The sequence below is a fragment of the Suillus subaureus genome (assembly GCF_016647635.1).
Source record: "Suillus subaureus strain MN1 chromosome Unknown BJ212scaffold_2, whole genome shotgun sequence".
Classification (NCBI taxonomy): Eukaryota; Fungi; Basidiomycota; class Agaricomycetes; order Boletales; family Suillaceae; genus Suillus; species Suillus subaureus.
In genome coordinates, this window is record NW_024538558.1 from 1,401,225 (window position 1) to 1,416,503 (window position 15,279).

Here is a 15,279-nt window from a genome sequence, read left to right on the forward strand (position 1 = left end):
GTGGGAAAGAAGCCACAGAATTGAAACTGTACAGATTCCGGCATTTGCCATGTATATTCCCATCACTTTAGTCATTGCATGCAATGCTTTACGCATTTGACTTTCAATCAATGACCTACTCTACCGCAATCCATTCCAATCCATCGTGGGGTTTTACTATGAAGTCGGCGAGGTTGAATCGTCAAAATTGATGGACAAATGAGTAGGGTTTCGCCGCTCGCGAGTCGCGACAGAGCCGACATCACGTGAGCTGAGTCTAGTTCTAGACTGCCGAACGTGCGCATGTTTCGGCAATATGGGATCCACCGCGATGTGTGGCGATTGAGGCCGGTTAGTTAGTATTTGCCGGATCTCAATTGAATGAGCTGGTCTGGGTCCACCTACTACTTAACTGGTTATTTTAATTTTACCAACAATTTATGATTCGAGCTCGCGCGGGATAGGGGGCATGAACCAGTTCACACGGGTCAACGCGACGCGTTTAAGTAACACGCGTTCATGTCTGTCACGCGCTCATTCTATCGCGTCGCAGCTCACACAAGATTTATGAGAAGACAACAAACACTTGGTACGTAGTGTGAGGTCTTCCTCTTTCTGACCACCCACCACACCACCACTTTTTCCAGGTAAATTCTTTGAAATGCCAAAGAACAGCAAACCGGCGCCGCCACAACAATCGAACCTGGCGGAAATGTGGGGAGGGAAGAAGCGAAAGCCCAACACGAATGAGGAGAGTGTGAAGGGAGAGGTCATCGTCAACAGGAAGGCGGATGAGTTGAAGGCGGATTCGTCACTGAAGTCTGAAATCAGTGAGAATTTGGGACTATCTGAACTGTGGAGTTTAATCCTCGCGAACTCTTAGTATCGCCCGTCTCAAATGGCAAACAGTCGACAGAAAGGGGAGACAGAATGGAGGTCGACGAACCACCAGTGTGTGAGTGCTCCTCCGCCCTGCACAGCTGACAGGTTATAATGACGAACAGCACCGGCTAAGTCCAAAACAAAACGGAAGGATGTCACGTCGCCAAAACTCGCTGGTGAGTGCCACCCAGCCTTGAAAGTTGAAGCTGGACTAAACCACGCCCTAGCATCACCTGGGCCTTCAAAGTCTAAACGGAGACGTGTGGTCGAGTCAGATGACGAGAACTCCACGACCACCGCACTAGCTCTCACCAGTCTAAATGAGCGTTCCTCGCCACAACTTTCATCCAAAAGAAAAGGGAAAGTCAAAGCAGTCCCCCAATCTGAGCCTCTAGAAAAGCAACTAGCTGAGTCCTCAGCAAGTGCCGACGAGGGCGAGGATGAGCTTCCTGACGAAAGCGAGCTGGAGGATGACGACGAAGATACGGCAACACAAACGTACGTACGACTCCTCTTGCAGGACTTCAGAAGGACTAAGTTGATTTGGATGCACAGCGCCGAAGAAGCACTGTCCCGAGCCGCAGAGGTAGACGTCAAGGGCGGGTGGAAAATCGGAGACCCGTACGTCGTGTTACAATCTCTAACGTTTTCCTTACACCATTACTTGGTAGAGTGCCTTACGCTGCATTAACGAAGACCTTCTCACTCATCGAAGCCACTACCAAGAGGCTCGAAAAGACCGCCCTCCTTACCTCATTCTTTCTTCTCGTCATCCAACGCAGCAAGAAGGATGATTCCAACTCCCTCCTGCAGTCTGTATACTTGTGCATAAACCGCGTAAGATTTTCCCTGTTGAATTATCTTATTTTTGTATACTAAGAGACGTAGCTAAGCCCAGATTATGTCGGTGTCGAATTGGGCATCGGCGAGAGCCTACTCATCAAAGCTATCAGCGAGTCCACAGGACGGAGTCTTGCAACAGTTAAAGCAGACCTCAAGAAAGAAGGCGATCTCGGGCTCGTGGCAATGGTGCTCTGCTGTTACTTGCATTAACCCTGACCACATGAGCTTACTTCGTCGGTAGAACTCTAAAAACAGTCAGAAGACGCTCTTCAAACCCAAGGCCCTTACAGTTCCTTTCGTCTTCTCAAACTTACGGGAGATCGCGTTGTCATCTGGACACTCGGTTCGTTCTTCATGCTTGTATAAGTTCTCAAAGACTTAGCACCATTGTCCCCGCCACAGTCCCAGGCAAAGAAGGTATCGATCATTACAAAGCTCCTCGCCGCATGTCAGGACTTCGAGGCGAAGTACATTGTGCGCAGTCTGGAAGGCAAGCTCCGGATTGGTAATGCTGAACGGACGGTTCTCGTGGCCCTCGCACATGCTGCTGTTCTGGCTAAAGAATATGGTGTGTTTCTTTCTAACCTCGCTAATGAAGCTGATTCATCATCTGTACAAGCCGGAAAGCGATGGAGCAAAGAGAAACTGGCGTCTCGCCTCGAAGAGGGTGCTAGTATCATGAAATCTGTGTACAGGTTCGTCCCCCTCGCCTCGCCTCGCTCACCTATGCTCATTGGCATATCTCCCAGTGAGCTCCCTACGTACGAACTTGTGGTTCCCGCGCTATTGACGCAAGGCCTATCGGGCTTGCGCACACATTGCAAGCTTACGCCGGGTGTTCCACTCAAGCCAATGCTCGCCAAGCCAACAAAAGCGATCGGTGAAGTACTCGACCGGTTCGAGGGGCGGCAATTCACGTGTGAGTACAAGTACGATGGGGAACGCGCCCAGGTACATATGCTGGAGGATGGCAGCGTTAGTGTCTTTAGTAGAAATTCAGAGGATATGAAGGCCAAGTACCCAGATTTGGTGGAGCAGCTGCCGAGGGTGGGTGATGATTTTTATAGAGTTGGCCGTACGGATTGGGCTGATGGAAAGACAGTGCATCATGGAGAAGACAAAGTCATTCGTGCTTGATGCCGAAGCCGTTGCGATTGACAAGACCTCGGGCAATCTCATGCCCTTCCAGGAGCTGAGCAAGCGAAAGCGCAAGGACGTAAAAGTCGAAGATATCCAGGTCAAAGTCTGCCTTTTCGCATTCGACCTTATTTATCTCAATGGCGAGGTTTGTTACCCATCTCTAACGACATTGAGGTGTTGCGCTGATTGACGTACGCGTAGCCACTTCTCCAAAAATCACTCAGCGAGCGCCGAGAGTTGTTGAGGGAGCACTTCCAAATCGTGCCTGGAGAGTTCGATTTTGCCAAGTCTTCAGATGGATCGACAACAGATGAGATCCAGGCGTTCCTCGAAGAGAGTGTGAAGGACGGCTGCGAAGGCCTTATGGTCAAGATGCTGGAGTCGGACGCAAGTTACTATGAACCCAGCCGGCGGAGCGTCAACTGGCTCAAGGTACTTTCAACTTTTACCCCGTCGAAATTCAACTGATATTTATTAACCCATACGCAGCTCAAGAAAGACTACCTCGCTGGTGTTGGTGATTCTCTGGACCTTGTCGTCGTTGGCGGGTACTACGGCAAAGGGAAGCGCACGAACGTTTACGGAGCTTTCCTCCTAGCCTGCTTTGACGCCGATGCCGAAGAGTATCAGACGATCTGCAAGATCGGCACCGGGTTCAGTGAGGAGATGCTGCAGACACACTGGGACACCTTGCGACCGCTCGAGATCACAAAACCACGCGGGGACATCAAACCTGGTGGTGCAAAGCCTGACGTGTGGTTTGAGCCAAAGATCGTGTGGGAGGTGCTTGCGGCAGATCTGAGTTTGAGCCCGGTATACACAGCGGCACAGGGCTTGGTGGAGGAACGTGGGATCTCGTTGCGCTTTCCCAGATTCATCCGAATACGCGATGACAAGTCGGCAGATGATGCTACTGGACCTGAGCAAGTGAGTGGTTCGCTGCATATTGAGATTCGATGAGATAGCAGGTACTCATAATTGCATGGTAGATCTCTGAGATGTATGAGCGACAGGCACTTGCGCAGAGCAAGGGCGGGAAGAAAAGCAAAGGTGATGGAGATGATGGATTTTGGTGAACATTACGTATCAGTATCTAGATGCTGACTTCAGACCTTGGTTAGTCAAAGGCGCAGCGTGTTCCAGCGTTGCATAGAGGGATATTACTAATTTGCTTCCGCAACCTTCTTTGCTTCCGCTTGTGATTCCTCGATGGCTTGGGTGACTGGACCCTTGTCAAGACCAAACTTCTTCTCACGGCCACCGTAATACCAGTAGTTTACGAAACGGGCTTCCTGGATTGACTGTGTTGTCGCGTTTGTCAAGTGACAAGCAAAGAGCAAGTAATTCCGGGGTTGTACTTTCCAGGCTATGACGCGAAGTCAACTACGCGCTTTACAACATCGTCACAGAACATACCGAAGCGCATGAAAACCATTCTATGTGCGTGGGTCAGAACGCAGCTGCGTGAGAGTGAAGTGGGACGTACGAATAGGCACAAAGTGCAGTGGTCATGGAACCTGAGATGACCTCCTCATCTTTGCTAAGATCAGCGATGGCAGCGAGGGGGAGACCCCAGTTTGCAACCTGGAATGAGTGAGTTATGCAACTTGTAAAGGTTGAAATGACTGACTGGTCCCCAGAAATGTGTGCCTGTGAAGAGTATGATAAGACACGTTTCAAGCAAATGATAATTGATGAGAAGCATACTGAAGAAGTACTCGCGAGCAGCAGGAGATCTGAGCCATGTAAAGAATGTTGATGCCATCACTGCCTGGAGGAGTATTGGTGCGACTTGGGCGTTTGCAGAGAGAAACTCGGAAGCACGAGAGAACTGTAAAATACTCACGTGATCTATAGGGCCGAGGCCCGAAAGTAGACCGAAGTCATGAACTTTAATGTTGAGCGCTCCTACTGAGAAATGGAATAACGCTCAGAGAATTCTCCGCGGCCTAGAATGGGAATCCTCATGTCTGCTGTCTTCACCTAACACGAGGCCATTTTATGATATCGACTACCAAACTCTAGTACGATCATCTTTCCTATCTCTTTCCCTGACCACCAATGCATTCAGCTTACCCAAAGTCTAACTTCCCTTACTATGGTCAGCCATACCATACATACTACCCTCCTGGCTATCAGCAGCAGCAGCAGCACCAGCGACAACCGTTTCCTACATCTGATCCATACAATTCTCCACCGTGGCCTCGCGAAAATTATCAGGCCACTCAATATTCACAAGGTCATCTGGACCCAAACACACCATTCATCCCACCAAGCTCCGAGCCAGCCCCGCCCCCACCACGAGTCAAGCGCTCTAATACAACACGTCCAAAGCCTTCATATAACCCCGAGAAGGCCCAACTCAAGTCCGCAATGAAGAAGAACGGCCCTCGCCGCTCAGATACCATTAGCGCCGCCCCACCCCCTCTTGAGCGTACTCGAACTTCTTCCAGTGCACGCCAGCGCCTCATGCCCATGACACGCTCCAACGGCATGAATTCTAACCCGTCCTATCTTCCAGGTAAGTCACAAACCGTTCCGTTATCGTCACTCCCACGCTGTATGTCATCACAGAACACTTGTTTGTCTCTTTTCACGGCACAAACGAGCTCCGCATGGGCAATGTGGCCTTCCAAGATACCATAGAAGAAATAAAGGAGAATATCATCCCCATGTGGCCACACGGTGTATCCACAGCAATCCCCATTCATCACGCATTTCGCATTCTCTTTAACAGGAATCCTTGGACTGCGAGCGGGAGTGAGGGGGTCATGTAGGTCCAATCATCCAATCACTGATCCTGTGTCACGTGCTGATCAAATCTAGCGCACAAAAAATGATATGCGAACTCTTTACTTGTCTCGCACACAACGGCTATCAGTACCGTACCTCTCTTAGTACAGGCTATTCCGTATGTCTTTAATTACCCTGAGGGTCATACAAGCATAATTAACCGTGTGTTTAGTATCCACAGCTGGTATTTCAAGATAGCGGTCCCGATGATCACTGTGACTTCTTTGCCGCGCATATCTCGCGCTCGGGACACAGGATGACACTCGTCCGGCCCCCGCGCCGCGTCGGCGAGCAGATTGGTCCCCGTCTCCGTGCTGCATGGCCGTTTAAAATTGCTGGAGACCGAACAAGTGAGGACGAAATTTACACAATTGAGCTCAAAAGGACTGCAATTGGCGGTTCGTCTCATCTGCAGATCAAATTTTCCTTCCTGACATGCTCTTATATTAGCCCCTGATTTAAGCAAAGACGTGTTTGCAGCATCTGCGCTAAAAGAAATCAGTACGATGGGCTACAGGCTTGAAGCCACCGTTCCTCTTGCGCGTACAGGGATGCTTGGGTTTGGGAACAAGAAGGAGATCTGGATCTTTCGCGGGACGAGGATGCGTTCGCGTGCCAATTCGCGCGCCGGTTCGCGTGCTGGCCAGAATGTTGATCACTAAGAGGACGGACGTGTCAACAAACGATGGAGTTCATTTGTGACAGAGTCCACGTACCCACTACCCCAAGGACGGGGTGTAACGACAAGATGACAAGACTGCAAACGACGTGCTCATGATGTATGATTACCATATGTATTTATAGTTCTAATTCTGCTCGTCTGTGCAGTGCGGGCTGGAAGGATATATATTGTACCGTCATGCAGGCGGTGTATCCTTTTACATACATGCTATTACTACTATGTACAGACTAGCATTTGCGTTTGTAATACAGTGCTACATATTCACCTACAGGAGTGTGCCTCTTTTTGGTCCGCATAAACTCCATCTGTACAGCTACTTATCACGCTCGCCTCAGGAAGTGAAATCCAGACACTGGTAGTGGTAAATGACAAGGTTAAAAATAAGCAGTAGGGCCAGCTGACGTGCTATACCGCATGAGCAGCGCTCAATCTATGTATCATGTTACTGTGCATAGTCACATGTATCTGATGATTGGAGCAGAGCAGGCTGGTGCTCCATAATTTACCGGGCTGCGAATGACTGACGGAACTTCGTCCGGCATCAGAAGGCACGAGGGCATATCTTGAAGCGCTAGCAGGACGGGGCCCAATGAAAACCGACATGCGCGCAAAAGGGGCGCAAAAGAAGACAGCCAAGACGTTCTACAAGACAAATATATTTTGAAATCGACAGACAGATCGCGCCAAAACAAGTAATTGCACGAGTTTTGCAGGATCTCGAAATTTACCGCAAAAGTGTAGGGAAATAGCCGACCTGTTATGGAATGGTCCGTGCGTTGGTGTAGAGGATATAAAAAGGCTGTCTGAATAATATGAATCCTTACCACTCTGGCCTTTTGGCTTAGATCAAGTGTAGTATCTGTTCTTAATAGTTTAACCACTATTATGAGGGCACCGCCCTCATTCTTTGGTTATCAAATTTTTGCCGCCCTTGTCCTCTCGAGCTCTGCTTGCAACTTGAGGGGTGTGATGACCTTGCTGCTGCACTACTGGCTTGCGTTGTTGGGGGATTTCTTTTTTGGGATCTCATTTTCTCTTTGCTCAGTAACTACTTCATAGTCTCTTGACTGTGCATGGTGCTTGGCAAACAGAACTGGGTACGGAATAAAAATTATAATATTAATTTTAAAGTTGTGATTGAGTGGATTATGCATTAGCTTTGGAGTGACAATCTCTCTACACAGTACAGAAACGAAGATGTTTTACATGCAAACCGGTATTTGTTATGTCTTCCTGTAATAAAAGACTGCCTACAGATACATCGAGCATACAACACGAGAGATATATCATGCCATCTTAATAACCTTTGAACCGTCAGCTACACCTGTCAGAGTCTTAGCGTAGACACGACCATCAAAGCCCTGGCGCTCTAAAAGGGTATCCCACCAGCCGAATAGGAAGTCGCGAGCAATCAGCTTGAACCAAGGTGTGAAAGAATTTGCTGCAAGTCCCGAGTAAGCTCGTATCCGATATATCGCAGTGAACACACGCACAAGAGTCATTGAACATGGCCTGTAGCTCGACCTTGTCCACATATTTGTAGTCCTGAATCTCGTTCTTATTCGGTGCCACCGTAACATCCGCCGTCAGAAACAAGATGTAATCAACTATGGGGGACGCGTGAAGACATGTGCCCGTATTTTCATGTTGTCAACGCACCTTCATGCTCACCCCACATTCCGTTTGATGGTGCGAGGTAATGAATCTTCGTCAGGTACTGGAACTCGTCAACTGGTGTTTGGCTTTGCGGAATACCGAGCTCATGCTCGAGTTTTCTCGAAGCTGCGTTCCGCACACCAAGCTGACCCTTCTCGATCTTTTCCTCCTCGAAATCGTCCAGTGGGTGTGAACAGCACGTGTTTGTCCACATGTCCGGGAAGGTAATCTTCTCCGAAGCACGCTGCTGCAGGAGAAGCTTGCCATCGGAAGGACGGAAGATGAATGCAGAGAAGGCTCGGTGCAGGAGACCCTTGTCGATATTTTCCATGAGATGGCCTATTGAAACCTGCTATCAGAACACCATATAATACAGAGCAAATAGACTCACAAGTCTTCTTGTCCATCGCCCCGATGGCATTGTCCTGCTCGTCGACCAAAATGCACTTCTCATCCATCAGTCTCGATTGTTCAGGGTCATAGTTGGTGAGATCTATGCTGGCAAGTACAGCGCGTGCGGCAAGAATTGCTGGCGAGGACATAGTGCGTTGAGCGAAATGTGATCTAAAACTGTGAATAAGGTGAGACGAGGTGAGGCTAGCACGTAGTATGTACATACCAAAGTTTACGAGCAAATAACAGGTGCGTGAAACGATGGACCTTTAACATCCGCTTCGGAGAGTTATTCGGGTGGAAAATGGCACGATCAAGATTTTGTCCGGTGGCCTGATCATGATTCTAGAGCCGAGTATTGGGCGTCAAATTTCAAATTTCAATAACATGACAGGTCACTTCTAAGAAGTCTGAATAACAACTGATGGCGGCTAGTGTTACAGTACAACAAGGAGTAATCGCTGAGACTCTTCCTTCGTCTATGGGAGACCCTACAAGAATTTGACGTAATCGATTGCGATGCATTTCGGCCGACAAGGGGGCGCCAAGTTATCACTTGATACGGATCTCAATGGTTCTATATGCCTCTTCTTGACGAAGTTGAATGAGGTCCTTCGTGCCTAACACTGGTCGAATCGGCATCAGTGAACTGCATTGCGTACTCGGATATGGTCCGGCTTGCACGAAATACATAGCCGCTGCGTGAAAGGCGAAGAGCACCGTGATCAACGGACACGCACCAAGACAGTGATAGAGAGCTGCTGCTGCGACGTGTGCAGTGCTGGTGGTCTGCGGCACGATATCGTCAAAAGCGAGAAATCTAGCCGACCCAGACAGAGATTTATATTGCATCTTTGCGTATCTTTCAGCACAATGTATGAGTAAACCAAGTTTGAATGGCAGGAAGTGAAAATGTTTACTCAAGGAAGTTAAAGGAATTTCTCTCGAGGGTGGCCAGATTGACCTCGGACAATTGAGATTCGGCCACAGAATTGCCTGCTGGGACTTATCGACTCCATGAGCTATATTGCCTGGGAAGTCATAGAATTTATCGACGTACCATTGAATACAAAATCGTCGTCGATTATTTGAGGACTCGCAGGTAAACCTGCAGTACCACCAAATACGTCGCCTTGTTGACTTGGAATAGAACTTCCTCGTCGGCTCAGTGAGCTGCCCCTCATGCGAGTCTCGGCGTGGTCAACACTGATTTTGTCACTGCTCTGGCGACCAAGGAGTACTGCACCAGATACTGAGGAGCTTCCACCCGCATTGTCCCAAGGGAAGAGCGCGCTACGCTGAGAGAGGGAGTTCTGCACGACATCCAAGCCGAATTCGTCGCCCAACACGGACATTGGGCGAGGGGCGTGACGTGCTTGTCCCGGTTCCTAAAACCTTGTCAAAGAGAGTATGGAAAGCGTTGCCAGCCAATCTACCTCGGACGAGCGAAGATTATGCAATTCTGGTTCCGCATCGTCTACAGCACCCCAGCCATCTGAAAAGGATATTGGGTGATAGCCATCCATGGTAATTGATGCAACTTACCACCCACGTCGAAATTCATGTCAAAATTCATGTCAATATCTGCTCCACCGGCATCGAAATTCGTGTTATCTGGGCTTGCCTGGCCTACACCAAACGCAGGACTTTCAGGGCGGACTTGAACATGTTCAACTCCACCAAAGATTTCAGCATTGGTTTTTGTTTTTCTCCGTTTTGGCGGAGGAGAGTCATCTGAAGATCATGCGTATTGAATAAGGCACACTTGAAGTGTTGTAATACTGACCATGAGGGTCAATCATGAACGCAGATCGAGCGTCCAATTGTGCTTTGAAATGATCCAGCCAAAAGTCTACTAGTTCTTTGGCTTGCACTTCAAGGTGTAAGCTCATAATGAGCGCAAGTAAAAAAAATCGATGCTCACTGTGCTCTGGAATACCCCAAAGCAAACCGTCGACGAGCCTGCCTTGGTTCTTCTCAAAATTCTTCCGCGCGAGTTGTCGATGAATAGCATTCTGCTCTTCCAGATAATACAGACGTGCAGCCTATACAGAAAGGCAGGTTATAGCCACAGGCCACGAGCGACGTTACCACCTACCTTTAATTCGTCATCCGTCAACTCCGTTCGCACATCTAAAAGAAGCCTGGCACGCTTGATCTTCCTAGGTACGGGTTCAGCCGGATGATCGTCAGGTGCAACGGGCTCGGTCTCTTCGACCTGCGGGGCAATTACAGTCAAAGGACCAGTGGAGGATTCGAGGGAGTGTCCGGTGAGGGAAGAAGAGGGAAGGGTAGCTTTGAATTTTCATACATAAGGATGGTCAATATGGAATAATGCGTCATACCTGCTGAGCCCCCGGGCCGTCGTGTGCCTTGAGGCGTAGCAAAGGCCGACGGAGGAAGGGGCAAGACATTCTGCTCCAATGCACCGGCATCGTTCATGGGATCGTGCTCGAAATACAGGTTATCTGCATCGTTGAACCCGAAATCAATCGGTTCATCTACTTGCATATCATGGCTAGGATATTTCAGCAAAATTTCCGCTTGACAAAAAAGGACACACTCGACTGGATTCTCCAGGGCGGCTCCCCAGCCTTCACCAAGTTCCCTTACGACGTCATCGCCAACACCCTCCCCAATATCCAGGCCATCAAAAGCGCCAAAGAAACTATCGTCGAAGCCGAAGGTATCATTCTGGGAAGATGAAATCATGTTGGCGCCGCTGCCACCAAATGAAGCATCAAAAGAATTGGCGAGGAAGAGGTCGTGATTTTCGTTGAGTGTATGCGCATTGGCGCGGGCGTTTTCCGTGGTGGAAGCCGGTGCGACTGCAGACTGCTTACCCTTTCCTTTTGGCCTCTTGGCTTTTGGGTTGTAGTCATCATCGGATAAGCCCTCTTCCGCTCCTCCCTTGTTGTCTACAACTGGGATGAGTACACGCGAGTTGAAGCACAGTAAATTAACGTACTTCCAATGTTCAAGTATTCGTCCCAATCCTAGCCACATCGTTGGCTTAGAGACGAACAGAAAGAGAGGCAGAAACGTACAGCGACCATTGCGTCAAAATCCATGGCGAATGCGGCGCCAGGATCAGCAGCGAGGGTAACAGCTGATGGCCTTGACAGGAAGTGTCAGAGGAGACTCGCATCGTTTGAGCTAACTCACCTGACGCTCGGCTGAGCCATCTGAAGCTGGGCATCAGGACGCAGCCATCGAACGGAACTCTTGCACGACTCGCTTGAGGGAGTTGAAGCAAGTCGTGACATCAGAAAGAAAGAGTTCTTGCTTGACTAGAAGTAATGATAAATGTACAGTGTTTGGTTATACAGCCATAGATTATAAAACCTTTATATACACTGGAACTTAGTGAGCATAAAGGGCCCCAACGAAGATGATCTGCCTACCGTGCGGCCCCGACCATCAAGTTACTTGAGAGGCGAAGAGCCAGAGGTTCCGAAGGAGAAGCAATCAGATCACACAATTGAGATATATCTGCAGTCAACACGGAGCGCTTGGGTAATTTCTTAAAGGCTGATTTCGAGCCAAGGGTTGCGGCTAGCCTAGTATTTGGGACATCAAGCAATGAGATATGATTCCATTGTCAATGAAGCATACAAAAACAGCACCAAAGGAGGCCGAATCCGTTATCCCTCTTGGACAACAGTTCGGTAGAGAAAAACATTCTGGAGTACTTTGATGTCCTTGGAGAATGAGCGAGCGGTGGCAGATAAAAGACAGAATCGCGTTAGCAAATAGGTTACGGTAATAGCAAGATATCAATGGGCAGAAATGCATACAATAAACATACGAAAGGCGGGTAAAGGCGAAGAGGCCGAATAAATTATGAGGGAGGAGGGAAAGCATACAAGTGTGCCGCTGAGGGCATGGTCCTTTGCGCGGAGCTCTCTGAGTTTTAATTCAGCCACCGACGCGTCAAGCCTTAGATTCGCATCCATCGGGCACTATCTGGACCAAGAAGGCGCGCGAAAAGCTCATCTCGATTGCCGACCCAGTGAAACTTCTCTTCTATTTGCCCATCTTCGTCGTCAACCCAAGAAATTAGAAGTCCTTTCATCAAACCGGTTTTCTTCACGCCGCAGAGGTTCTCGCGAGGTATAATTAATTTTGCCTGTTGTGATGCGAGTGTTGTGAAGTATACTGTGGTAGCGGTCAGTGTGATTAGACCAGGCGCTGAAGTGTGATGTGCAGGATGTGCTGAGAGTGGATCAGTTATTGTCGTATCACAACCTGATTTATTATAGGCGTACTATGTGTTTCCTCGTCTCGTAAAGTTGCGGACGTCAGACCGACCGTATTCACTTGTCCAGAAGAAAGGCGTTGTTTGCCTTCACTAAGCAACAACTTGCCGTGCGCGACACGCGATCCCCACTTCTTCCAATCAACACCATCATTGGTTTGCATTTGGCTTCTGGATGATGCATCGGGCGACGGAATCTCAGAAAGATCGCCGTCGTTTGCGCTATTAGCACGAGCACTCAAAGAACGAGGCTTGCGTGGAGGTTTGATTTCCTCGCCCCTAGCAATCCTCTGCGTAATTATCTCTATAGCATAGTCGGCATCGGTGGGGAGCATCAGCGAACGGACCTGGCAGTCTATTTCGCCGCTTATCAAAATATGATGCAAACATATATTAAACACGGACCTGGCTCGAGCGCCTGGTGGCAGAGCAGCCAACACAGGAATAACATGCCAGAACAATATCCCGCAGCCGCCATATATAAGTTTTGCCAAGTAATGCGCGGGAATAATCAGGGTGCAGCAGGCCACAACACCCAAAATCTTGCTAGAAGTCAAGCACATGCTGAAGTAGTCCCTAGGATTTACTTACGATTGAATATCTTTGAGAGACTGCTGGTCGTCTCCAGATGAAAATGCTAACAACAACAAGTATCCGGTAAGTTTACCGTCCATCACGAATCACAGGGTACGTACTTTTTAATACGTTCGTGAATATCAGCGACAATATTGAGAAGGTGCAGGAGTTCTCGTTTGATGTCCTGCTCTTCTTGAGTATCGTCATCAAGAACAGTAGCCGCTTCATCCTCGACACCATCGCCAGTTAAACTCGTTTGAAGTGCCCCTGCATCCTTCGCAAGGGGCTTGATTTTACTTTTTGCTGCGGATCTGTGAGATTTGAAGAGCTGGAATATATCCTTCGGCCCCATCGAAGGTGCCGATAGGCGTTCGAGAACTTCATCTCCAAACTCCCTAGCTCGTTCTGAATCTTTCCGCCGCATCTGTAAAGATTCTAGAGTGGGATACGGGAGAAGTCTCCGGCTGAGCATCTCCCACAAGATTCGAAACATCAGTGCTGGGAGAAGAAGATCATACAGCCATAGTCCCCAGAACGCCTAGATGCTGGTGAATATATCGATCTCAAAAAGTAACAGTCCACCTACTGCACACCATAGCCCGCTACGTTGTGGGTCCCTCCATAATGCTAAGTTTGCTATGGAAAGAAAGAAAGTCTGGTAAGGAGGAACTACTGCAAGGAAAAAACGCTGGCTAGTGAGTTTCAGGCGTTTTAAAGCGAAGGATGGCGGCGGATGAGGCATCGGTGGAAGAGCTGGTAGTATATATTTCTGGAGAGAGTTTAGATTTAATTACTGTTATAGCGGTGGCACTCACAATGGCGATCTGTTCGGACCAGGAGGGATCTACCGGTCTTGGAGGAATGACGGGTGGAAGAAGCGTAGGTGGCTCTGCTTGTTCGGAGGTACGACGAACAAATGGTCGTGGAGGGAGTGGTGGTGGTTTTGGTAACCGGGGAAGGTGGAGGGAGCTACTTGATGGCTTGGCTTTGGTGCTACGCAAAGCACCTGGTAGTCTCACTTCCGTCACATACTTGTTGTACCTCAGGATAGACCACCCATCGAGTGCGGCAAGAACTTACAGCAGAAAAAAGGTGGAGATAACGTTCGATTTCTTCCTCGTCATACAGTTGACGAAGACGGACCTCAGACATGTCTTGTTCTAAAGAACCTGACAAGTCTGTTTGAGAACCCATAGGACTAGGAGTGGTGTCCCAGTCTCCTATCACAGTGAAGACAGATGAGTCGTCATCGCCAGACGCTTCATAGACTCCTCGTCCACGAAGAGATGACTCGGAAGGGTCCGAAGTGGACGTCGAAGACGCATCGCTAGATTGAGCATTGGAATTGCTAGGGGATGACATGACCTTGAAAAGTGGGTATCTTGAACGAGGGGTTGTGAGGGTTGGTCTTATGGTAGTGATTGTTCGGGACAATGCTCGGTAGACACGTATAGTGACCAGCGGCGCTAAACTTGAAGAAGTTGATGGCCGTATCAGAGCACGCCAGGGAATATTAATGGAGTACACAGCCACAAATTTTGCTGCGGTCATAAACTTAACAATATTATCATTAAAGTCGACACGAACTTCAAGTGGGTTACTGTTGTCGTACAGCGACCTCGTTCAGGCTCGCTGAGCAAGCTCTATCGCAGCCTAGTCTCCCCATAGGCGAATGAAGATACTCGTCCCTTCTAATCTAGCCTAAAAGCCCACGGGTACGATCTGCTATGGCAGTACCGCGTCGGGACCTACCTCAGAATGCCAACGCCTTGCTGCTGCACTTTTCGCTCGCGAAATGCTATCAGACTTCAGTCGTGACTGAGACACCACGGACACTATCAATGATGATACGCGTCAATGTCTCCGGGGGGGGGATAGTCATTCATGACATCGACGTCTTTTAATTTACAGTCATCATAAACTGGGTTCTTCGGTCAGGCCACATATTATGTCAATAGCATAGAGGCCACGCCGAAGGTCAGTTACTGCTTGCTGCGCGAAGAAGGTATTACACCCAGCCTTACTTCGAGCGTTTCGCGAAACTTATATCGGTATTAAGGAGATGGAAACCAGGTGC

General features: G+C 48.9%; 7 protein-coding genes across 7 annotated transcripts; 3 read left to right on the forward strand and 4 right to left on the reverse strand.

Annotated features, from left to right (window-relative positions):
• The first annotated feature begins 195 nt into the window (after positions 1–195).
• BJ212DRAFT_310631 (ATP-dependent DNA ligase) lies at positions 196–4,285 on the forward strand. Its single transcript, XM_041342884.1, has 16 exons — positions 196–568; positions 627–809; positions 863–934; positions 984–1,037; positions 1,089–1,359; positions 1,417–1,482; positions 1,533–1,698; positions 1,750–1,890; positions 1,946–2,047; positions 2,107–2,272; positions 2,324–2,399; positions 2,454–2,751; positions 2,807–2,989; positions 3,046–3,276; positions 3,334–3,771; positions 3,834–4,285. The coding sequence occupies exons 1-16, from the start codon at positions 499–501 to the stop codon at positions 3,918–3,920; spliced, it is 2,604 nt and encodes an 867-aa protein (XP_041199169.1). The 5' UTR covers positions 196–498; the 3' UTR covers positions 3,921–4,285.
• On the reverse strand, positions 3,749–4,691 carry BJ212DRAFT_1316957 (uncharacterized protein). Its single transcript, XM_041334225.1, has 5 exons — positions 4,552–4,691; positions 4,475–4,494; positions 4,331–4,428; positions 4,261–4,280; positions 3,749–4,210 (listed from the first exon to the last, which is right to left on the reverse strand). Exons 1-5 carry the CDS (start codon positions 4,607–4,609, stop codon positions 4,008–4,010), a joined length of 399 nt encoding a protein of 132 aa, XP_041199170.1. The 5' UTR covers positions 4,610–4,691; the 3' UTR covers positions 3,749–4,007.
• A 65-nt stretch (positions 4,692–4,756) lies between these two features.
• BJ212DRAFT_1316961 (uncharacterized protein) lies at positions 4,757–6,637 on the forward strand. Its single transcript, XM_041334226.1, has 5 exons — positions 4,757–5,365; positions 5,419–5,617; positions 5,671–5,755; positions 5,810–6,035; positions 6,088–6,637. Exons 1-5 carry the CDS (start codon positions 4,906–4,908, stop codon positions 6,297–6,299), a joined length of 1,182 nt encoding a protein of 393 aa, XP_041199171.1. The 5' UTR covers positions 4,757–4,905; the 3' UTR covers positions 6,300–6,637.
• Positions 6,638–7,201: 564 nt separating this feature from the next.
• BJ212DRAFT_1316964 (uncharacterized protein) lies at positions 7,202–7,421 on the forward strand (the record flags this gene model as incomplete). The annotated part of the gene is made up of 1 exon (XM_041334227.1): positions 7,202–7,421. One exon carries the CDS (start codon positions 7,205–7,207, stop codon positions 7,376–7,378), a length of 174 nt encoding a protein of 57 aa, XP_041199172.1. The 3' UTR covers positions 7,379–7,421.
• Positions 7,422–9,131, reverse strand: BJ212DRAFT_1316967 (NUDIX hydrolase domain-like protein). Its single transcript, XM_041334228.1, has 6 exons — positions 9,022–9,131; positions 8,595–8,891; positions 8,367–8,545; positions 7,979–8,314; positions 7,813–7,926; positions 7,422–7,760 (listed from the first exon to the last, which is right to left on the reverse strand). The coding sequence occupies exons 2-6, from the start codon at positions 8,642–8,644 to the stop codon at positions 7,606–7,608; spliced, it is 834 nt and encodes a 277-aa protein (XP_041199173.1). The 5' UTR covers positions 8,645–8,891; positions 9,022–9,131; the 3' UTR covers positions 7,422–7,605.
• Positions 8,921–11,634, reverse strand: BJ212DRAFT_1475280 (uncharacterized protein; the record flags this gene model as incomplete). The annotated part of the gene is made up of 14 exons (XM_041339216.1): positions 8,921–8,994; positions 9,031–9,230; positions 9,289–9,373; positions 9,429–9,756; positions 9,805–9,863; positions 9,914–10,102; positions 10,155–10,241; positions 10,293–10,413; positions 10,467–10,663; positions 10,714–10,886; positions 10,932–11,286; positions 11,337–11,364; positions 11,416–11,485; positions 11,534–11,634. The coding sequence occupies 14 exons, from the start codon at positions 11,632–11,634 to the stop codon at positions 8,921–8,923; spliced, it is 2,067 nt and encodes a 688-aa protein (XP_041199174.1).
• A 674-nt stretch (positions 11,635–12,308) lies between these two features.
• BJ212DRAFT_1443943 (uncharacterized protein) lies at positions 12,309–14,564 on the reverse strand (the record flags this gene model as incomplete). The annotated part of the gene is made up of 9 exons (XM_041337897.1): positions 12,309–12,583; positions 12,637–12,992; positions 13,032–13,168; positions 13,218–13,263; positions 13,322–13,740; positions 13,789–13,971; positions 14,018–14,233; positions 14,283–14,422; positions 14,483–14,564. 9 exons carry the CDS (start codon positions 14,562–14,564, stop codon positions 12,309–12,311), a joined length of 1,854 nt encoding a protein of 617 aa, XP_041199175.1.
• Positions 14,565–15,279: the final 715 nt, after the last annotated feature.